General features: G+C 47.3%; 2 protein-coding genes across 2 annotated transcripts; both read left to right on the plus strand.

Moving 5' to 3' along the window:
* The first annotated feature begins 5,489 nt into the window (after positions 1-5,489).
* LOC148699546 (uncharacterized) lies at positions 5,490-9,627 on the plus strand. The gene is made up of 2 exons (XM_088714172.2): positions 5,490-5,714; positions 6,655-9,627. Exons 1-2 carry the CDS (start codon positions 5,490-5,492, stop codon positions 9,625-9,627), a joined length of 3,198 nt encoding a protein of 1,065 aa, XP_088570298.2.
* Positions 9,628-16,963: 7,336 nt separating this feature from the next.
* On the plus strand, positions 16,964-17,440 carry LOC148699547 (uncharacterized). Its single transcript, XM_088714173.2, has one exon. It carries the CDS (start codon positions 16,964-16,966, stop codon positions 17,438-17,440), a length of 477 nt encoding a protein of 158 aa, XP_088570299.2.
* Positions 17,441-17,732: the final 292 nt, after the last annotated feature.

Below are 17,732 nucleotides of genomic sequence, written 5' to 3' on the forward strand. Positions count from 1 at the left end.
TACCTGGTATGCACAAAAAAGAATCAATATTTGGTTAAATAATAAATTTATACTAAATAAAGGGCTAATAAAAGAGAATATAATAACCAATATGAATGGGTTGAATCTCCACAAGAAGGACATGCAATACGCCCCTTAGTGCTCCAACCAGATAAATTAGCATATGCAGGAAAATCATTGATAGTCCAAATAACAGCTGCACGCAATTTGAAATTTTGGCCAGCAAAAGCATCAAATGCATCAATACCCTCCCATAATTGTTTCAATTCCTCTATTAGAGGCTGTAGAAAAACATCAATATCATTACCTGGGCCCTTGTCACCTGGAATAACCATTGATAGAATTACTGAAGACTGTTTCATACACATCCATGGCGGCAAATTATATGGAATCAAAACAACTGGCCAAGTGCTGTATGTTGAGCTCATCGTTCGGAATGGATTAAACCCATCAGTAGCTAAACCAAGCCTAACACTCCGAACATCAGAAGCAAATTCGGGATGCCTATCATCAAATGCTTTCCATGCGGGACTATCTGCTGAGTGTCGTAACATTCCATCCTTTGTACGGCCTTCGTCATGCCATCTCATCGAGGAAGCCGTCTTCAGTGATGCAAACATCCTTTTCAATCTTGGTATAAGAGGAAAATACCTCAAAATTTTAGCCGATTTTTTCTTAATCGGTGAAGCATCCACTTCAGTCACCGAATCATTCTCATCTTCTTTATGTTTTTTCCATCGTGAAGTTCCACATATTCGGCACGACTCTTGGTTGATATTTTCACCGTGATATAAAATGCAGTCATTCGGACAACTGTGTATCTTCTCATATCCAAGGTCCAACTCTTTTATTAGTTTTTTGGCTTCATATGAAGATGTTGGCAAAGTAACACCTTCCGGAAATACATCCTTTAATAATTTTATTAGTTTTTTATTAGTTTTTTATAGCGTCGTTGTTTTTGGAGTTTAACCGACGCTACCGAAAAGCGTCGACAAAGGTAGGCGCCGAGCCAAACTTTACCGACGCTTTCCCCTAGCGTCGGAAAAAGATAGTCGGCAAAACCCACATTTGTTGTAGTGTATCTTTTGTTTTTATTGGCCTTAAGAAGCAGGTGGAGCTTCTTTGCTCCTCCGGTTGTGTCAAAAAAATGAAAAAGGAATCCCTTGCCCGTACTTCTATTTTTCTCTTGCTACTCCTCTTATTTTTGTTTAAGGAGAGACTTCATTCTTCGATGTTCATTTTGATGTTTGATGGATATTTTTCCCTCTTCATTCGAGATAAGAGCAAGATTATAAGTTGCAATTACATCTATTCTATCGTGTAAGCAAAACATTGGACCATGTTGATGGGACTGTCCACATCTTTATATATACTATTCCCATATATATCTTGTATCCTACCACATGTTTTGTTGTTGCTGCTGCTGCTGTTATTATTTATTAAGATAGCAGCTATCTATCTTGCACTGTATTGTCACGTTGCTGTTTGGCTCAATGGCTACATATGCAAGTGCCTTGTCTGATTGAACAAGCAAGCTCCTTCCGCTCATTGGACTCATCCACTTACATGTTCGGCCCACTGATCTACGAAAAATTCGCATCATCCACCGTCGATCTAGAACGTCTCACCCCGATGACTAGGTTGTGAAAGCCAAGAGGGGGCGGAAATGCACATTCCTTTTTTTTTTTTTTTTTTTTTGCTAAAAAAAAGGGGTAGGGGGGAGGAAGGGACAAGTCCACCCCCGCGTAGCAGCCCCCACTGGGCCCCCGCCCCGCCAGGAGAATGTTCGATGCGGGCAGAAATGGCCGTGTGTTGGGCACCCCGACCGGTTTTTACTCATACCCTCCCCACCCGTAGGCCCGGCTCAGCTACTCCTCTGAGCTCTGGCTCGAGTCCCACGTATGAGTACGTCACACCCGGCACCACCCCGGCTACTAGCGGTTCAAAAGCGGTCCTACACCACAAGTCCAAGCAGTGGCCAAAGTAATGAGCTTCGGTCCACAATTTAATCGTCGCCGCAGCGATTCGAACTTGGGACCTTATGGTTAGAATTGCTGCCCAGTACCACTAGGCTACCACCTTGGTGGCGAAATGCACATTCCTTCCCCCACTTACTTGGACCGCTGATGTCAAAAATAAATAAAAAAATCCGCTCATCCGCTTTCTTCTCTCCCCTCCACCCTCGAAAAAAAGATCTCAGAAATATTATAATATATATAAATATATTATAATTGATATATTATTTATAAATATCAATAATGAATTTAAATATATAATTACAATATATTAATTACATAATATAAATATATATTAGTATTTATTATATTTATAAAAATATATTAATATAATATAAGTGGGGGCATTTTCATCAATCCATGATAATTTTAGATTACCTCTGTTCAGTAATCTCACATAGAAAAAAATACCATTTTTATAGTATTGTTTGTTTTTTTAGTAAAATAAGCATGGAATTCATCATTTATTTTATCATCTTTCTCGTTTTTTTGTCATACTAAACATGATAATCTGATATGATTTTTTTTTTTATGCTAGATTACGTTTAACCAAATGAACCCTAATCCTACGTAGGAGGACTCTAGAACAGCTTGTCAAGCAATGCGTGCGGTTTGAGATGCCTCCCATGGTCAAAGTGCAAGTGGGTCAAAGCCAGGGCCCCATGGGACGGTTGGAACGGCTCCTGATAAGAAATCTAAACTGACGTTGTCCCCAAACTTTAGGCCCTTGATTTTTCCTACCGAATGTCATTGTCTCAACTAAAGAGGGAAAAAAAAAAAAAAAAAAGGCTGACGCATGTTGTGTCGGTACGACTCCATCTTGCGAAAGATCTCATTCTCCTCTCTGTTGCGAATAAAAATTTAGAATTGGTTCTCGTGAAGGAATTTGACTCTTGAATAGAATTCATTTTGATCGCAAAAAAAAAAAAAAAAAAATTGTTTAAGCATCTTTTTTTATTAAAATTATATAAAATATTTATTATATTTTTAATGAAGAAAAAGATTTCGTTCTATTCTATTTAAAAACTTAAGGGTAGTTTTAGAAAAAAAATTACTCAAATTTTGATCCCGTGGAAAGGTGACTTTCGCTGTCTAGAACTCGTGTTGGTGGTGGGAACTGTCATCACCATGGTACAAGATGTAATCATATGAGACTTCGGTGGGAGCCTCCTGAAGAGAGTTGTGGTTTACTCAGAATAAATAAATACCCAAAGAAAGGCGAGAGTGAAAGAGAAAAGGAGGGCTAAGAACTCACGCGCGAGGGTTCTCTGTCTGTTTCCTGGGCTTGGAATCTTTGGCACCAACTGCATGCATTCATAAGGCTTCGTCAAAGAAGGGAGATGGTTGGTTATATGGGGAAATAGTATTTCTGGGGAAGGAGGGGAGGATGGCGGATTTGGAAAGACTATTCACGAGGATTCGCTTGGGGAGAATTTGGGATAAACGCAACGTTTTTGGGGTATATCCCAGATATATCGGCGGATGTTAAGGTGTGGGGAATATATATATGCTCCCGTGGAAATTTAATGAGTTCTTCGAATTGGACTGAAATTGTGTCCGGAATCAAGTATGAATTAAGTTGTGATCTGCCAAAGAGAGCAAAAATCATATGAGGGTAGATTATATGGGGTGAGACTCTTTTTTTGTTTTTGCTATGTAAAAAAATTCAAAAATCAAATACGGTATACTAACGAAATCTATAAATTATATAACTTTAAAAAATAAATAAATAAATAAAAAGAAAAATTTTAATGTGCCAATAAAAATTAGGATTTTTTGCATTAAGACCTTTCTAAAAATTCAAATTTGCACGAATACTCTCTTAAAGTTTATATTTATTTATATACCCTCATAAAATATTATTTTTACATAAATGCCCATAATATAACGGTTCTTCTAACATAGTTAATAAAAACTATATTTATTTTAATTAAAAATAAATTAAAATTTTGAAATTACTTTTTTATCGTCCATTAAGAATATTTTAGTTATTTTAATTTAAAAACGTTAAATTTTAACGGCATTAGATGGCATAGGCATATATACAAAAATAAAGATAAAAAAAACGATTTTTTGCATAGATATCCTTCTAAATATCAGATTTTGCATGAATACCCTTTGAAAATTGGCATTTGTATGTATACCCTCGTCAAACTCTATTATTGTATAAATATCCCTAATATAACAGTTATTTTAACAGTGTTAAAAAAAATCATATTTTTATTAATTAAAAATAAAATAAAAATATGAAATGACGTTATTATCCATGCTTCCCTCCTCCCCCCCACGCCCGTCTGCCCCCAGCGCCCGGCTCCCCCTCCTCCCCCGGCTTCCCCCACCACCAACCCCCTCCCCCGCCGCGCTCGTCTTCCCCACTCCCCGCACCCGGCTTCCACATCACCCCCGCGCCCGGCTTCCATATCACCCTCCTCCCCCCACGCCCGTTCCTCCGCCCCCCCTCCCCCCCCCCCCCCCCCCCCCCCCATGAGCCCGTCTTCCGCACTCCCCGCGCCCGTCTTCTCCACTCCCCGCGCCCGGCTTCCACATCACCCCCTCCTCCCTGCCCCCGTCTCCCCCCCTCCTCGCGCCCGCCCGGCTTCCACATCACCCCCTCCCCCCTGCCCCCGTCTCCCCCCCTCCCCGCGCCCGTCTTCCCCACTCCCCCCCACCCCCCCGCGCCCGGCTTCCCCCTCCCCACGCCCATCTTACCCTTAGGTTGTGTACCATTAGAGAATTGCAGAGCTCCTTTAATCAAGCATCATTATTGTTCAATTTCAAGTTAACAATAAAGATTAAAAGCTAGCTTAATCAAGAACCACAAAGCACAGATATCATAATTATGAGGTGCTGGGTGACCCATGACTTGAAAGACTTGAAATTGACCCAAGACAAATTTCATATCACACTATTTTTTTTATCTATATGACTGATTGGATGGAACTTAGCGTCTCCCAGCTCTCCCCTCACGAGGACAAAAAAAAATCCCAGACCCTCGTCCAAAATCCGATTCCATTGCAGAAAATTGACACGACCCATATTTCGTTCAGTGTTCCCTCACTTTCTCCCGATCGCGTCGCCCGCGATCCCGCGGAGGGGGGGGGGGGGGGGGGGGGGGGGGGGGTGATGTGGAAGCCGGGCGCGGGAAGTGGGGAGACGGGCGCGGGGGGAGGGGAGGGTGTGTGGTAGGGGAAGCCAGGCGCGGGGGGTGGGGAAGACGCGATGGGCGTGTGAAGAGGAGGGAAGCGAGAATGATAACGTGGTTTCATATTTTTATTTTATTTTTAATTAATAAAAATATGATTTTTTTAATACCGTTAGAATAACCGTTATATTAGAGATATTTGTACAATAACAGAGTTTTATGAGGATATTTGTGCAGTTGAGTCCCAGGGGCTGTCTGGTGGCCTTTTGGTCCTGTGGAGGCGAGGGGTGGCGACGATTGATGTCTTCCACTACTGCCCTCAACAGGTAGTCATGGTTGTATCGGAACCTGATACTGACCCGTGGGTGTTGTGCGGTGTGTACGCGAGCACGGATTACAGGGTTAGGAGAGCTCTCTGGCAAGAGATCACCAACCTGGCTGCCCAGGGCATCCCGACGGTGTTAGTTGGTGACTTCAATTGTATCCAGAGTGCGAGTGATAAGAGGGGAGGTGCGGTATTCACGGATAGAGTGGATAGGAGGGAGTTTCGCGACTTGGTACTGCGAACGGTCTGGTGGACTTAGGTTTTTCGGGACCGCGGTTTACCTGGTGTAACAATCAATCCGGTAGTGCTAGGGTTTGGGAGCGATTAGATAGGGCCTTTGCGACCCCAAATTGGATTCTTCGTTTCCCTACCTGCTGTGTTAGTCACTTACCCCGGATTGCATCAGACCACTGTCCTTTGCTGATTTCCACTTCATCGGGACCTGGTCATCATAGCCCCTTCCGTTTCGAGAAGATTTGGCTATCGTACCCTCAGTCTTGGGACATCGTTCGCGATGCATGGCGTGTCCCGGTACGGGGAAATGCGATGCAACGGGTCTCCCGCAAACTTGAGATGACCAAACGACGGCTTCGTCGTTGGAATCGCGAGGAAGTGGGCGACATCTTTCGGAGAGTGGAGGGGGTTGAGACTGCGATTGTTGAACTACAGAGGAGAGAAGACCTAGGAGGTGAACTTCCGGAGGAAGACATGACCGACCTTCGGGGACTTCTAGCGACCCACCATTCCTTGCTACGGCAGCATGAGATATTCTGGCGACAGAGATCTCGGGTCCAGTGGGTACGTGAGGGTGATCGTAACACTAGGTTCTTTCATCGGACGACGGTTATCAGGAGACAGCGGAGTATGATTCACTCATTGCGAGATGGGTCCGGTCAGCGAGTGGAGGGTGAGCCTGCCGTCAGACAGGCTTTACTTGATTTTTTCCGCACCAGATGGACGGAGGATGGTGGCCCTGATGTGGAAGCCGGGCGCGGGAAGTGGGGAGACGGGTGCGGGGGGAGGGGAGGGTGTGTGGTAGGGGAAGCCAGGCGCGGGGGGTGGGGAAGACGCGATGGGCGTGTGAAGAGGAGGGAAGCAAGAATGATAACGTGGTTTCATATTTTTATTTTATTTTTAATTAATAAAAATATGATTTTTTTTAATACCGTTAGAATAACCGTTATATTAGAGATATTTGTACAATAACAGAGTTTTATGAGGATATTTGTGCAGTTGAGTCCCAGGGGCTGTCTGGTGGCCTTTTGGTCCTGTGGAGGCGAGGGGTGGCGACGATTGATGTCTTCCACTACTGCCCTCAACAGGTAGTCATGGTTGTATCGGAACCTGATACTGACCCGTGGGTGTTGTGCGGTGTGTACGCGAGCACGGATTACAGGGTTAGGAGAGCTCTCTGGCAAGAGATCACCAACCTGGCTGCCCAGGGCATCCCGACGGTGTTAGTTGGTGACTTCAATTGTATCCAGAGTGCGAGTGATAAGAGGGGAGGTGCGGTATTCACGGATAGAGTGGATAGGAGGGAGTTTCGCGACTTGGTACTGCGAAACGGTCTGGTGGACTTAGGTTTTTCGGGACCGCGGTTTACCTGGTGTAACAATCAATCCGGTAGTGCTAGGGTTTGGGAGCGATTAGATAGGGCCTTTGCGACCCCAGATTGGATTCTTCGTTTTCCTACCTGCTGTGTTAGTCACTTACCCCGGATTGCATCAGACCACTGTCCTTTGCTGATTTCCACTTCATCGGGACCTGGTCATCATAGCCCCTTCCGTTTCGAGAAGATTTGGCTATCGTACCCTCAGTCTTGGGACATCGTTCGCGATGCATGGCGTGTCCCGGTACGGGGAAATGCGATGCAACGGGTCTCCCGCAAACTTGAGATGACCAAACGACGGCTTCGTCGTTGGAATCGCGAGGAAGTGGGCGACATCTTTCGGAGAGTGGAGGGGGTCGAGACTGCGATTGCTGAACTACAGAGGAGAGAAGACCTAGGAGGTGAACTTCCGGAGGAAGACATGACCGACCTTCGGGGACTTCTAGCGACCCACCATTCATTGCTACGGCAGCATGAGATATTCTGGCGACAGAGATCTCGGGTCCAGTGGGTACGTGAGGGTGATCGTAACACTAGGTTCTTTCATCGGACGACGGTTATCAGGAGACAGTGGAGTATGATTCACTCATTGCGAGATGGGTCCGGTCAGCGAGTGGAGGGTGAGCCTGCCGTCAGACAGGCTTTACTTGATTTTTTCCGCACCAGATGGACGGAGGATGGAGGCCCTGATGATGGTGGCCTCCTTCCGAGGGCTGATGCGGGTATTGCTGATGACGAGACTACGACACTGGTTCGACCGGTGTCGACGTGGGAGGTGGAGGAGGCAGTCTGGGCTCTGGCAGCAGATAAGGCTCCGGGACCCGATGGGTTCCCCCCTTTCTTTTTTCGGAGATATTGGGGTATCATTCGGGGTGCAGTGGTTGAGGCTGTGCAGTGCTTCTTCACTCAGGCAGCTATGCCTGAGGATTGGAAGGCCACCTTCATTACGCTCATTCCGAAGCGCCAGGTGGCGGTAGAGCCGGGTCACTTTAGGCCCATTAGCTTGTGCACAACCTTGTATAAGGTTGTGGCGAGAATAATGGTGGGCAGGATAAAGCCTCTATTGCCGGGCATCATCAGCCAAGAGCAGGGGGCCTTTGTAGCGGGGGGAAACATTTCCCACAATGTTATATTGGCCCAGGAGATGGTAGTCAAGCTAGATATGGAGAGGGCATATGACAGGATCAGGTGGAGCTTTCTGCGGAAGGCTTTAGAGGCCTACGGCTTCCACAGGAGATGGATTGGATGGGTCCTAGGGTGCGTCCAGAGGCCAAAGTTCTCTATTTTGGTCAACGGCACACCGTCGAGTTTTTTCGAGTCCACTATGGGACTGCGGCAGGGGTGTCCCTTATCCCCTTACTTATTCATTATTTGTTCTGATATCTTGTCTCGTTCATTGCAGGGTGTGTGTACTAGTCGGGAGCTGGAGGCCTATGTCCCAGCACCGGGGGTGGGACCTATCTCTCATTTATTGTTTGCTGACGACTGTCTTCTTTTGACCAGGGCGCATGCTTCTGATGCACGGGTACTCGCGAGAGTGCTGGCAGGTTACTGCGCGGCGTCCGGACAGAGAGTTAACTTCATGAAGTCAGCCATTCAGTTCAGCCCTAGCACGGAGATCAGAGTCAGACTGGAGATCAGGAGGATTCTGCAGATACCAGAGCAGGAGGGGACATTGGTCTACCTGGGAGTCCCTATCACAGGCCGGAGACTGCGGGTGACAGAGTGCTCGGGGCTGGTACAGCGGGTCGAGGGCAGGCTGGAGGGATGGAGGGCATCATCTCTATCCATGATGGGGAGATTGACACTGGTCAGATCAGTGCTTGGATCTATGCCGGTATATCTCATGGCCAACACTGTGGTCCCAAAGACGACTCTATTGAAGATTGAACGTCTTCTTCGGAGCTTCTTGTGGGGGTCTCATAGTGGGGGCCATGGGGTACATTTGGTGGCCTTGGAGCAGGTCTGCCTCCCCATCAGTGAGGGTGGCCTGGGAGTGCACTCCCTCATGGAGCGGCGTGAGGCCCTTATTACTCGACACGCAGCCCGTTTCTTGCTGGAGCCGCAGGGGCTTTGGAGCAAGGTGATGACAGCCAGATATGGCCGAGGGGGCTCTGAGGTGGCACGGAGTGGCCGCCGAACTTCCTTTATGTGGCGCGAGATTGGGAGGTATTTGCCGACTGTGTCGGCTAACACCAGGTGGCTGATAGGCGATGGGCGGAGCATCGCTGTGACCGATGATCCATGGGTGGACACTCTGCCTTTGAGATGTTGGCCGACGATGGTGGATACTGAGGCAGCAGAGGGGCTTCGGGTGTGTGACTTCCTTACACCAGGGAGGACAGAGTGGGATGACACCAGACTACATCAGTTGTTTGGGACACATCTTGCTGAGAGGGTACGTTCCCTTCCAGTACCAGATTGCGAGGGACCAGACGTTAGGGTCTGGGGCACCTCATGCAGGGCCAGTGTCAGGCTAGGTGATCTATCCCGGGTCATCCAGCGGGAGCATGAGCGAGGACCGGACTACGCCTAGATTTGGAGGTCCGGACTCCATCCGAGGGCAGCACTCTTTTTATGGAAGGTGATGTGGGACCGCCTTCCGACGAGAGCAGTGTTGAGCCGGCGTGGTCTGGGGATCCCCGCGGAGTGCGGGGCTTGCGGTGTAGATGAGACTGTGGATCATGTACTATTTCAGTGCACTTGGGCGAGATCGACATGGCTGTGGACAGGTATCCCGGAGGAGGTGTGGCAGGAGAGGAGACTCTTCCTGCAATTGACACGACAGGGGTTGGCCAGTCCCGGGTCATGCCAGGAGGCCACCCGAGCGACTTGCACAGCCCATCAGATCTGGCTGGCGAGGAACGCTCGCATCTTCAGCGGGCGCAGGATGTCGCCGAGGTTTGTTGCGGAGTCTGCTCGAGCACTAGCGATGGAGTCCAGATTTCCTACCCCCTTAGACACACCCTTGATAGCTTGGGACACCTGGGGTTCCTCTTCTGCTCAGGCAGCTCCTCGGACGGTGTTTTTTACCTGGGAGCCCCCACCCCCGAGCTTCCTCAAGGTAAATTTTGATGGGTCGGTGCTGGATAGAGGTACGCGAGGCGGGGCAGGCTTCGTCATACGGGACCCTCACTCTAGGGTTGTGGCAGCGGGTGGCTGCCGGTTGTTCGACATATCAGTTCCAGGGGCAGAGCTGCGAGCTGCCTGGGCAGGTCTTCGCCATGCCCGGCGGGTGCTGCAGGCCAGCTCGATCATCCTGGAGGGTGACTCGGCTACAGTTATTGGGTGGATCCGGCGGGGACTGAGTGGTGAGAGCAGTGACCATCCTCTGATCCGGGACATTAGGATGATGGTGAGGGATGGCGTGGCCTTTGAGGCCAAGCATGTATTCAGGGAGGCCAACGGGGCGGCTGATTGGGTGGCTGCATACGCGGCCTACCATTCCGGATACGCTCTGTGGGCTGGAGAGAGAGAGAGTTGCCATTGGCACTTCGTGAGATTGTGTATTTTGACTTTCTTGGGTGTATTCAGACACTCGTTGTCTTAAACCCGGTTTTAGCAAAAAAAAAAAAAAAACAATTTTCAAAGGATATTCATGCAAAATCTGATATTTAGAAGGGTATCTATGCAAAAAAATTCTAAAAAAAAAGGGATAAAATAGCAAAATAAATATTTTATGGAAATATATATATATATTAATTTTGAAAAGATATTTATATAAAATTTGATATTTAAAAAAATATTTATGCAAAAAAAAAATCTAAAAAGAAAACTAGGTGGAAGCTTGGTGATTGGAACCGCATTGGTGCCACCCAATCAATCTTATAACTGTTTTTATTTTTCCATTGTTTGTTCATCCACCACCTCTGCTTTTTTTCCGTACAAGAATCATCTCAAATTTATATATAAACAATGAAGAAATAAGGATCTGAAAAACAGCAAGCAACCAATCACGATGCCCCATCTCCTTCCTCCTCTCCTCTCAACCCATCCCTGCCGCCCGATTCTCGTCCTTTTGGGGGGACTCCTGGTGCGGGCTTTCGTGGCCGAAGCGGAAACATCAAAGTCGGCAGCCGTCACGTGCATGCGTTGGTCCACGTGGAGCGCAGCACCACAGGCGATGATGAGATGTACCCGCCGCCTTTCTCTTTCCTTCTCGAGCTGGGACTAGGGGGTGGCAATCGGGTCGGGTCAGGCATAAACAGGTCGGGTCAAATACAGATCGGGTCAGAAAACTATAAATCTGAATCCGACCTGTTTATTAAACGGGTCAGAAATTACAGACCTGTTTATTAGACAGGTAACCCGACCCGACCCGTTTAACCTGTTTAATAAACAGGTATTCTGTTTATCCAACCCGACCCGACCTGTTTAAGCTGTTTGCCCAACCTGACCCGTTTAACCTGTTTAGACCTGTTTAATCTGTTCAACCCAACCTGTTTAACCTGCCCAACTCGACCTGTTTAGACCCGTTTAACCTGTTTAGACCTGTCTAACCTGTTTAACCCGTTTAACCCGTTTAACCTGTTTAGACCTGTTTAACCTGCCCAACAGTTAAACGGGTTAAACGGTTTAAACGGGTCAAACATCTAAAACCCGTATCCGACCTAATTAATAAACAGGTTAAACGGGTCGACCTGTTTACGACCCGAACCTGTTTAGGCCAAACCCAAACCTGTTTATGGCGGGTCGAACACGGGTCGGGTTGGCGGGTCGGATCATATTTTGCCACCCCTAGCTGGGACTCGCTCTCTCTCTCTCTCCACTTGCTCCATATGAATGCCGCAGGAGCCGCATCCGACCTTTTGGTTTTGCGTGCTCTTTGATCTGACCTAGGAAATGCTGCGTCCCCTACGAAACAGCTTAACAAACGGCTCCAACTGGCTGGCCCTCCTTCGACAAAGAACAAGTACTATAAAAAAAATAAAATACATTACAATTTTTTTGGTAAAAATCTCAGTTAAAATTTGCCGTTATAATCCAAACTCGAATCCAGATCTGACCCGAATTAGACCCGACCTGAATCCGAATTTTTTGGGTCGGGTCTAGGTTATACATAGAACCCACCCGACCCGGAGGATCTGTTAGATAAAAATTGTAGTCGTGGATCCGATCTGACTCGATCTTCAATAGGGTCGGATTTAGATCCAAAATTAGGACGCGAACAAAAAATCAGGTCGGGTCGAGTCTTGCAGACAAAAAATTGGGTCGGGTCTTGCAAACAAAAAATCAGATCGGGTCATGTCACTCAAGACCTGACACGACCCATTTGCACCTTTACCTAGGAAGGAGTCTCCTATGCGAGGTGAATTCTGGAGGCTCGGAGTATATCATTCTGGAGGAGAACTCAACAGAAATGATTGAGTAGATTCTACATAAGGAGTCGGGGGTGTTTGACCACCTGCTTCTAGAAGACATTTGGCGGTTATTGAGGAAGTGTGATATTTTCTAGATTGTGCATATGTTCCAGGAGGCGAACAGAGCTATTGCTTGGATCGCCTCCTTTACTGTTCATCATTCTAGATTCGATCCGGTTTCTTGTTCGGGTCCTAATTTTGGACCCAGATTCGACCCGGTTGAAAATCGGGTTGGGTCGGGTCCGGTCCATGCCTACAAATTTTGACCTAACGGGTCATTCGGGTCGGGTCGGGACCGAGTCTATGTATTTTTATATTTAAAGTTCTACTATATAATAGTAAATAACATCAAGCAATTATTGCCCTAATTCTTTTTGGCAAATGAAATAAACATTTTACCAAGATAAGCTATATTTCTTTCGAGCATGGATCCCTGCTAGCTTTTGCTGGCCGCCATCAGGAAATAAATGGCTATCAAACAAAGCAGTACATGAGCATGTATACCGTATCATATTTGATGGCCATCTATCTCTTTAATTGATGGCTGCACGACATTCTGTGGTATATCGTGCGGCCCGTGCGCCATTATTGCTTGAATTGAAGGCTGCACGACATTCTGTAGTGCCGCCCATGCACCCGAGAGGACTCTAATTTCTTTCAGTCTGCACGTAAGCAACATGAGCTCAGTTGACGCGGGTTTATGATCATCGCAGGAAGAGGGTCTAGCCACTCTCGTTATGGTTGGACTGATTTGATATTAGTTTATTTTATGTTATGTTATGTTGATTGGATTTATGTACGTAATGTTATGTTATGTTAAGGTCTTATTGGGATTAGTTTATTTGGAGGGACCTTTTTGTATTTTGTAACCCTATATATGGGTCTATGCATTTATTGACTGGATGATGAATGTTTAACAAAATTGTTTCCCTTCTATTTTCCCCTCGTCTTCCTTCTCTGTTCTTCTTCATCCTCTTTCCTCCTCTTTACTCTCTTCTCCTTCTTTCTCCCACTCCTCTCACGAAGCAGTGCTGCATCAGTTTGGTATCAGAGCCCCTGGTTTTGCCTCTATTGCCAAAACCATCTTCTTCTCTAGGCTGCAGTGATATAGTACTCCAAAAAAAAAGAGGAACCATTCTTCGTTGGCTGATTCTTTCCCGTCGTCGCATTTGAGCCCAACACTGCCATCAGCCGCCACCAGTACCGCCCGAATCGCCTCACAACGCCGCCGCACCACTGATTTCTGCCGGAGAACGTCGGCCCATAGAAGTTCCACCCTGGTGTATGGCGGAGCAGCATTGGATTCTAGGATTCCAGTGGGCGCACGAGATCCACACTGTACCCTGAGCACCGCGGACGCCGGAGCGTGTTGACGAGCCACGCGCAACTCGCGTTGCCAAAAAGAGAAGGAACATCGCCTCTCTTCTTTCGTCTCTGTCTCTCAGACCCACCGTAGCAACTGCCGGCCACCGCACATAGGAAGAGAGCGGAAAGACACCACTACTGAGAAGAGAACCAGTGTCGGAGCGGGTGACTGGTCGCCGGCCACCACCACAGGTCACCGAGATCAACCTGCAACCGCTGGCGTGAACTTCGGCACGATCGGCCGCCGAGAACCACCAGCAACTGTGGGCGTAAATCTCGGCACGCTCACTTGAAACCATCGGTGAGTTTCAAGTTGGTTACCAGGTAAGATTCAAACCCGTTAACCCTCGTTCAGTAACCCGGATCCGTTCCGAAATATAAAAAAAGAGAAAAAAAAGAAAAGAAAAAAAAACTAAAAGGTCACGTGACTCCCGCACGTGACAAGTGAAAGCATGTGACTTGCATGTGTTGTCCAAAAAAAGGGCGTACCTTTCGTCCCGACGAAGAAGAACCCTAGAGCTAGGGTTCCGCCACCGCCGCTGTCGTTGACGCATTGCTGCCCACCCATGCCATCTTGCCGTTCTTGCCGCCGCGCCCCACACTCCCGCAGCCTCTTTGCCGCTTCCGTTGCCTCCCACCACCACCACCACGAACGCCACCCCCCCATCCCGCCCCATCTCTTCCTTCCTCCTTCATCTTCCCGGCCTCCCACCACCTTTTTCCACCACTTTTTTTTTCCATCCCACTAACGGGAGGATCGGAGGGTCCTGAACCCTCCTAAGCATCTTCTCCCACCTCACGGCCAGTCGACATTCGGCTGTCTAACCACCACCACCTTCATCCGAGTTTCACGACCACCCCTCCGCCGTTGAAGAACCACCACATCTTTCGTTTCTTCCGCTGCCGCCCCACCTCCCTTGCTCGCCGCTGCCTCTACCTTGGCTGCCGCCTTCATTCATCTCAAACCCATTCACCTCCCCGATCCCCCATCTCATCGCTTCCAATTTCCCCTCTTCCCCTCCCGCTTCCACTCATTCACGGGCCACCCTTTCATCAGGCCCGCGCCTGACCTTCCTCAGGCCCGAGCCCGAACGCCTTCCTTTCTTTGGACCTCGGTCCAGTGGCCTGACCCGATTTTGTCCACACGGACCCAGCCCACAGGCCTGCCACTTCACTGTAGAGCCCACTGCAGCTTGCCGTTCTCCCTCCTTTCTTCGGACCACGACCCAGCAAGTCAGATTTGCGCCGATTAGCGACCCGATTTGCTGCACTTGAATCGTCATCTTCCACCAGAACAAGTTTGCTCTTTTCTGGATATTTTGTTTGCTTTCATTTTGGCATCAAATAGTTATTTTGTGCTTGGCGGCATACTCTAACTATCCAAAACACACGCTCTCACACACCTCCATGCAACATACAGCAACCCTTGTGACAACCCACTTTACTATTAATTGTAGAGCTAGCTATCGTTGGGGACTACAAGGTTCTGTGACACCTGATAATCTACTGGATACCTACTCTACTTGACTGCGGCTACTTGTTGGCTTGCGTCCCTTTCTAGTTCCCAGTTTGGAGTATTTCTCTGTTCGAGCATAGTCTTGTGTTATATTGAGCATCCACCTTGCATCTTAATCGTCTTTGCATGCATTAGGTCTACTTCACATCAATATTGTCATCCTATGATAGGATAGCATATAATTAATTTAGTCTTCATATGCACCTTTGTAGTGGTCATGTCCTCTCACATTCCGACACCCAGTTTACCATGGACGACCGCATCGAAGCCCTACTGAAAGCTGTTGAAGACTTGACCACTAAATCCACCCATACCAATGCCCGCCTTGAGTTAGTTGAATCTTCCCTACAGTCATCGCTATAATGTGGAACCTAGACAGCCTCGTGACCATGAGGATGACGTGTTGAAGGGCATTTCGTGTTGAGGCCCCCACCTTTAATGGTCGCCTAGACCTAAAGATCTTTTGAGACTGGATGCATGAAATGGAGCACTTCTTTGAGTGATATAATTTGTCTAAGGACAAGAAGGTCCGGTTTGCTAGGATGAAGCTAGTTGGTCGCGCCAAACTTTTCTGGCAAAGCATCGAACATTTGCTAGCTAGGAGACATCAACCCACGATTATCGATTGGGTAGAGATGAAAGAAAAACTGAAAGAAAAATATCTCTTCTTTAGCTACCAAGATGATCTTCTCGACCGGTGGAATACCTTGCGACAAGGTAATCGGTCCGTTAGTGCTTACATCGCCCAGTTTGACAAATTTATGATGCGATATAATATGGAAGAAAATGAACGGATGGTTCTGAGCAGGTTTCGATGAGGTTTTAATGATGAGCTCAGGAAGGAACTCATCCTTCGAGAAATATCCACCCTCGATCAGGCCTACGCATTCGCCCAAAATTATGAGCAGGTAACCAGGTCTACATTTGCTCGACGTCCTGACCATCGCGGACCACCCACTAGCACTTCCCCTTCAGAATCCTAACATTCATTTGGGCCCACGCCTTCTAGACCTATTTCCTTCAACCCTCCATCTCACCGGGACATTAAGGGCAAGGGCATTCTTTGTGAAGCCCCAAAGGCAAGTTTTCGAATCCAATGCTTTAAGTGCCAGGGTTTTGGTCATGTCGCTTCCCAATGTGTGAACACCTCTCTTGTCATTGCAGCGCAAGAACAAGAGGATCATGACGACGAAATTGAAGAACAAATCTATGAACCAAATTTAGACGACATCCATGACGTCGATGATGACCAAGAAGAATGTACCAGCACTTTAGGATGCATCCGAACAACAACTCCATCGGTTGTTACTGAATCAACTCAGTCCGCTATGAATGTAGTATGGTGTGCTCTCGCCTAACCCACGGAATAGGCTGACTGGAGGCGTACTTCGATCTTCCACACTTATCTTAAGTGTGGAGACAAGGATTGTAAAGTTATCATCGATAGCTGGAGCTGCATTAATGCAATATCATCAAATATTGTCTCTCGTTTGGGTTTGACTCCAGTTCCTCAAACCTGACCTTACAAGGTCTCTTGGATCGATACATCTTCTATTCAAATCAAAGAATGGTGTCTCGTCCCAATTCAAATTCTTTCGTATAAAGACACCATCTGGTGTGATGTAACTCCGATGGACATAGGTCACCTAATATTGGGAAGACCTTGGTTGTTCGACCTTGATGTCACCATCTTTGGTCGTTCTAATTCTTGTTCCTTCATATTTGAGGGCAAGAGCAAACTTAATCCCCTATGGTCTAGGACACTTGATGAGGGCAAGAAGACAAGTGAGACAAAGGGCAAGGAACTCCATATCCTGAGTCCGTTCAAATTTGAATGGGAAGTCTCTAGTGATTCTATGGTGTACGCTTTACTTGTCTTCGAAAACCAACTGATTCCATCAAGCGAGCTACCATCAGAAGTTCAGCTCATCCTTGAGGAGTTTTCTGAAATTTTTCCTGAGGACCTCCCGGATCACCTGCCGTCTTTGCGTGACATACAGCACGCTATTGATCTAATTTCGGGAGCTACCCTGCCTAATCTACCCCACTATCGAATGAATCCTTCTGAGCATGCTGAGCTGCAACAGCAAATTAACGAGCTCATCTGAAAGGGGTTCATTCGTGAAAGTTTAAGTCCATGTGCCGTACCTACACTCCTAACTCCAAAGAAAGATGGCACGTGAAGGATGTGTGTCGACAATCGGGCCATCAACCGAATCACGGTCAAGTACCATTTTCCCATCCCTCGGCTCGATGATATGTTGGATATGATGGCAGGTGCCACTATCTTCTCCACAATTGATTTAAAAAGTGGGTATCATCAAATCTAGATCCGTTCAGGTGATGAATGGAAAACGGCTTTTAAAACAAAAGCTAGCATGTATGAGTGGTTGGTCATGC

The sequence above is a fragment of the Phoenix dactylifera genome, chromosome 18, assembly GCF_051530095.1.
Source record: "Phoenix dactylifera cultivar Ajwa chromosome 18, Ajwa_hap1_PhDact_Kaust_v1.1, whole genome shotgun sequence".
NCBI classification, from domain to species: Eukaryota; Viridiplantae; Streptophyta; class Magnoliopsida; order Arecales; family Arecaceae; genus Phoenix; species Phoenix dactylifera.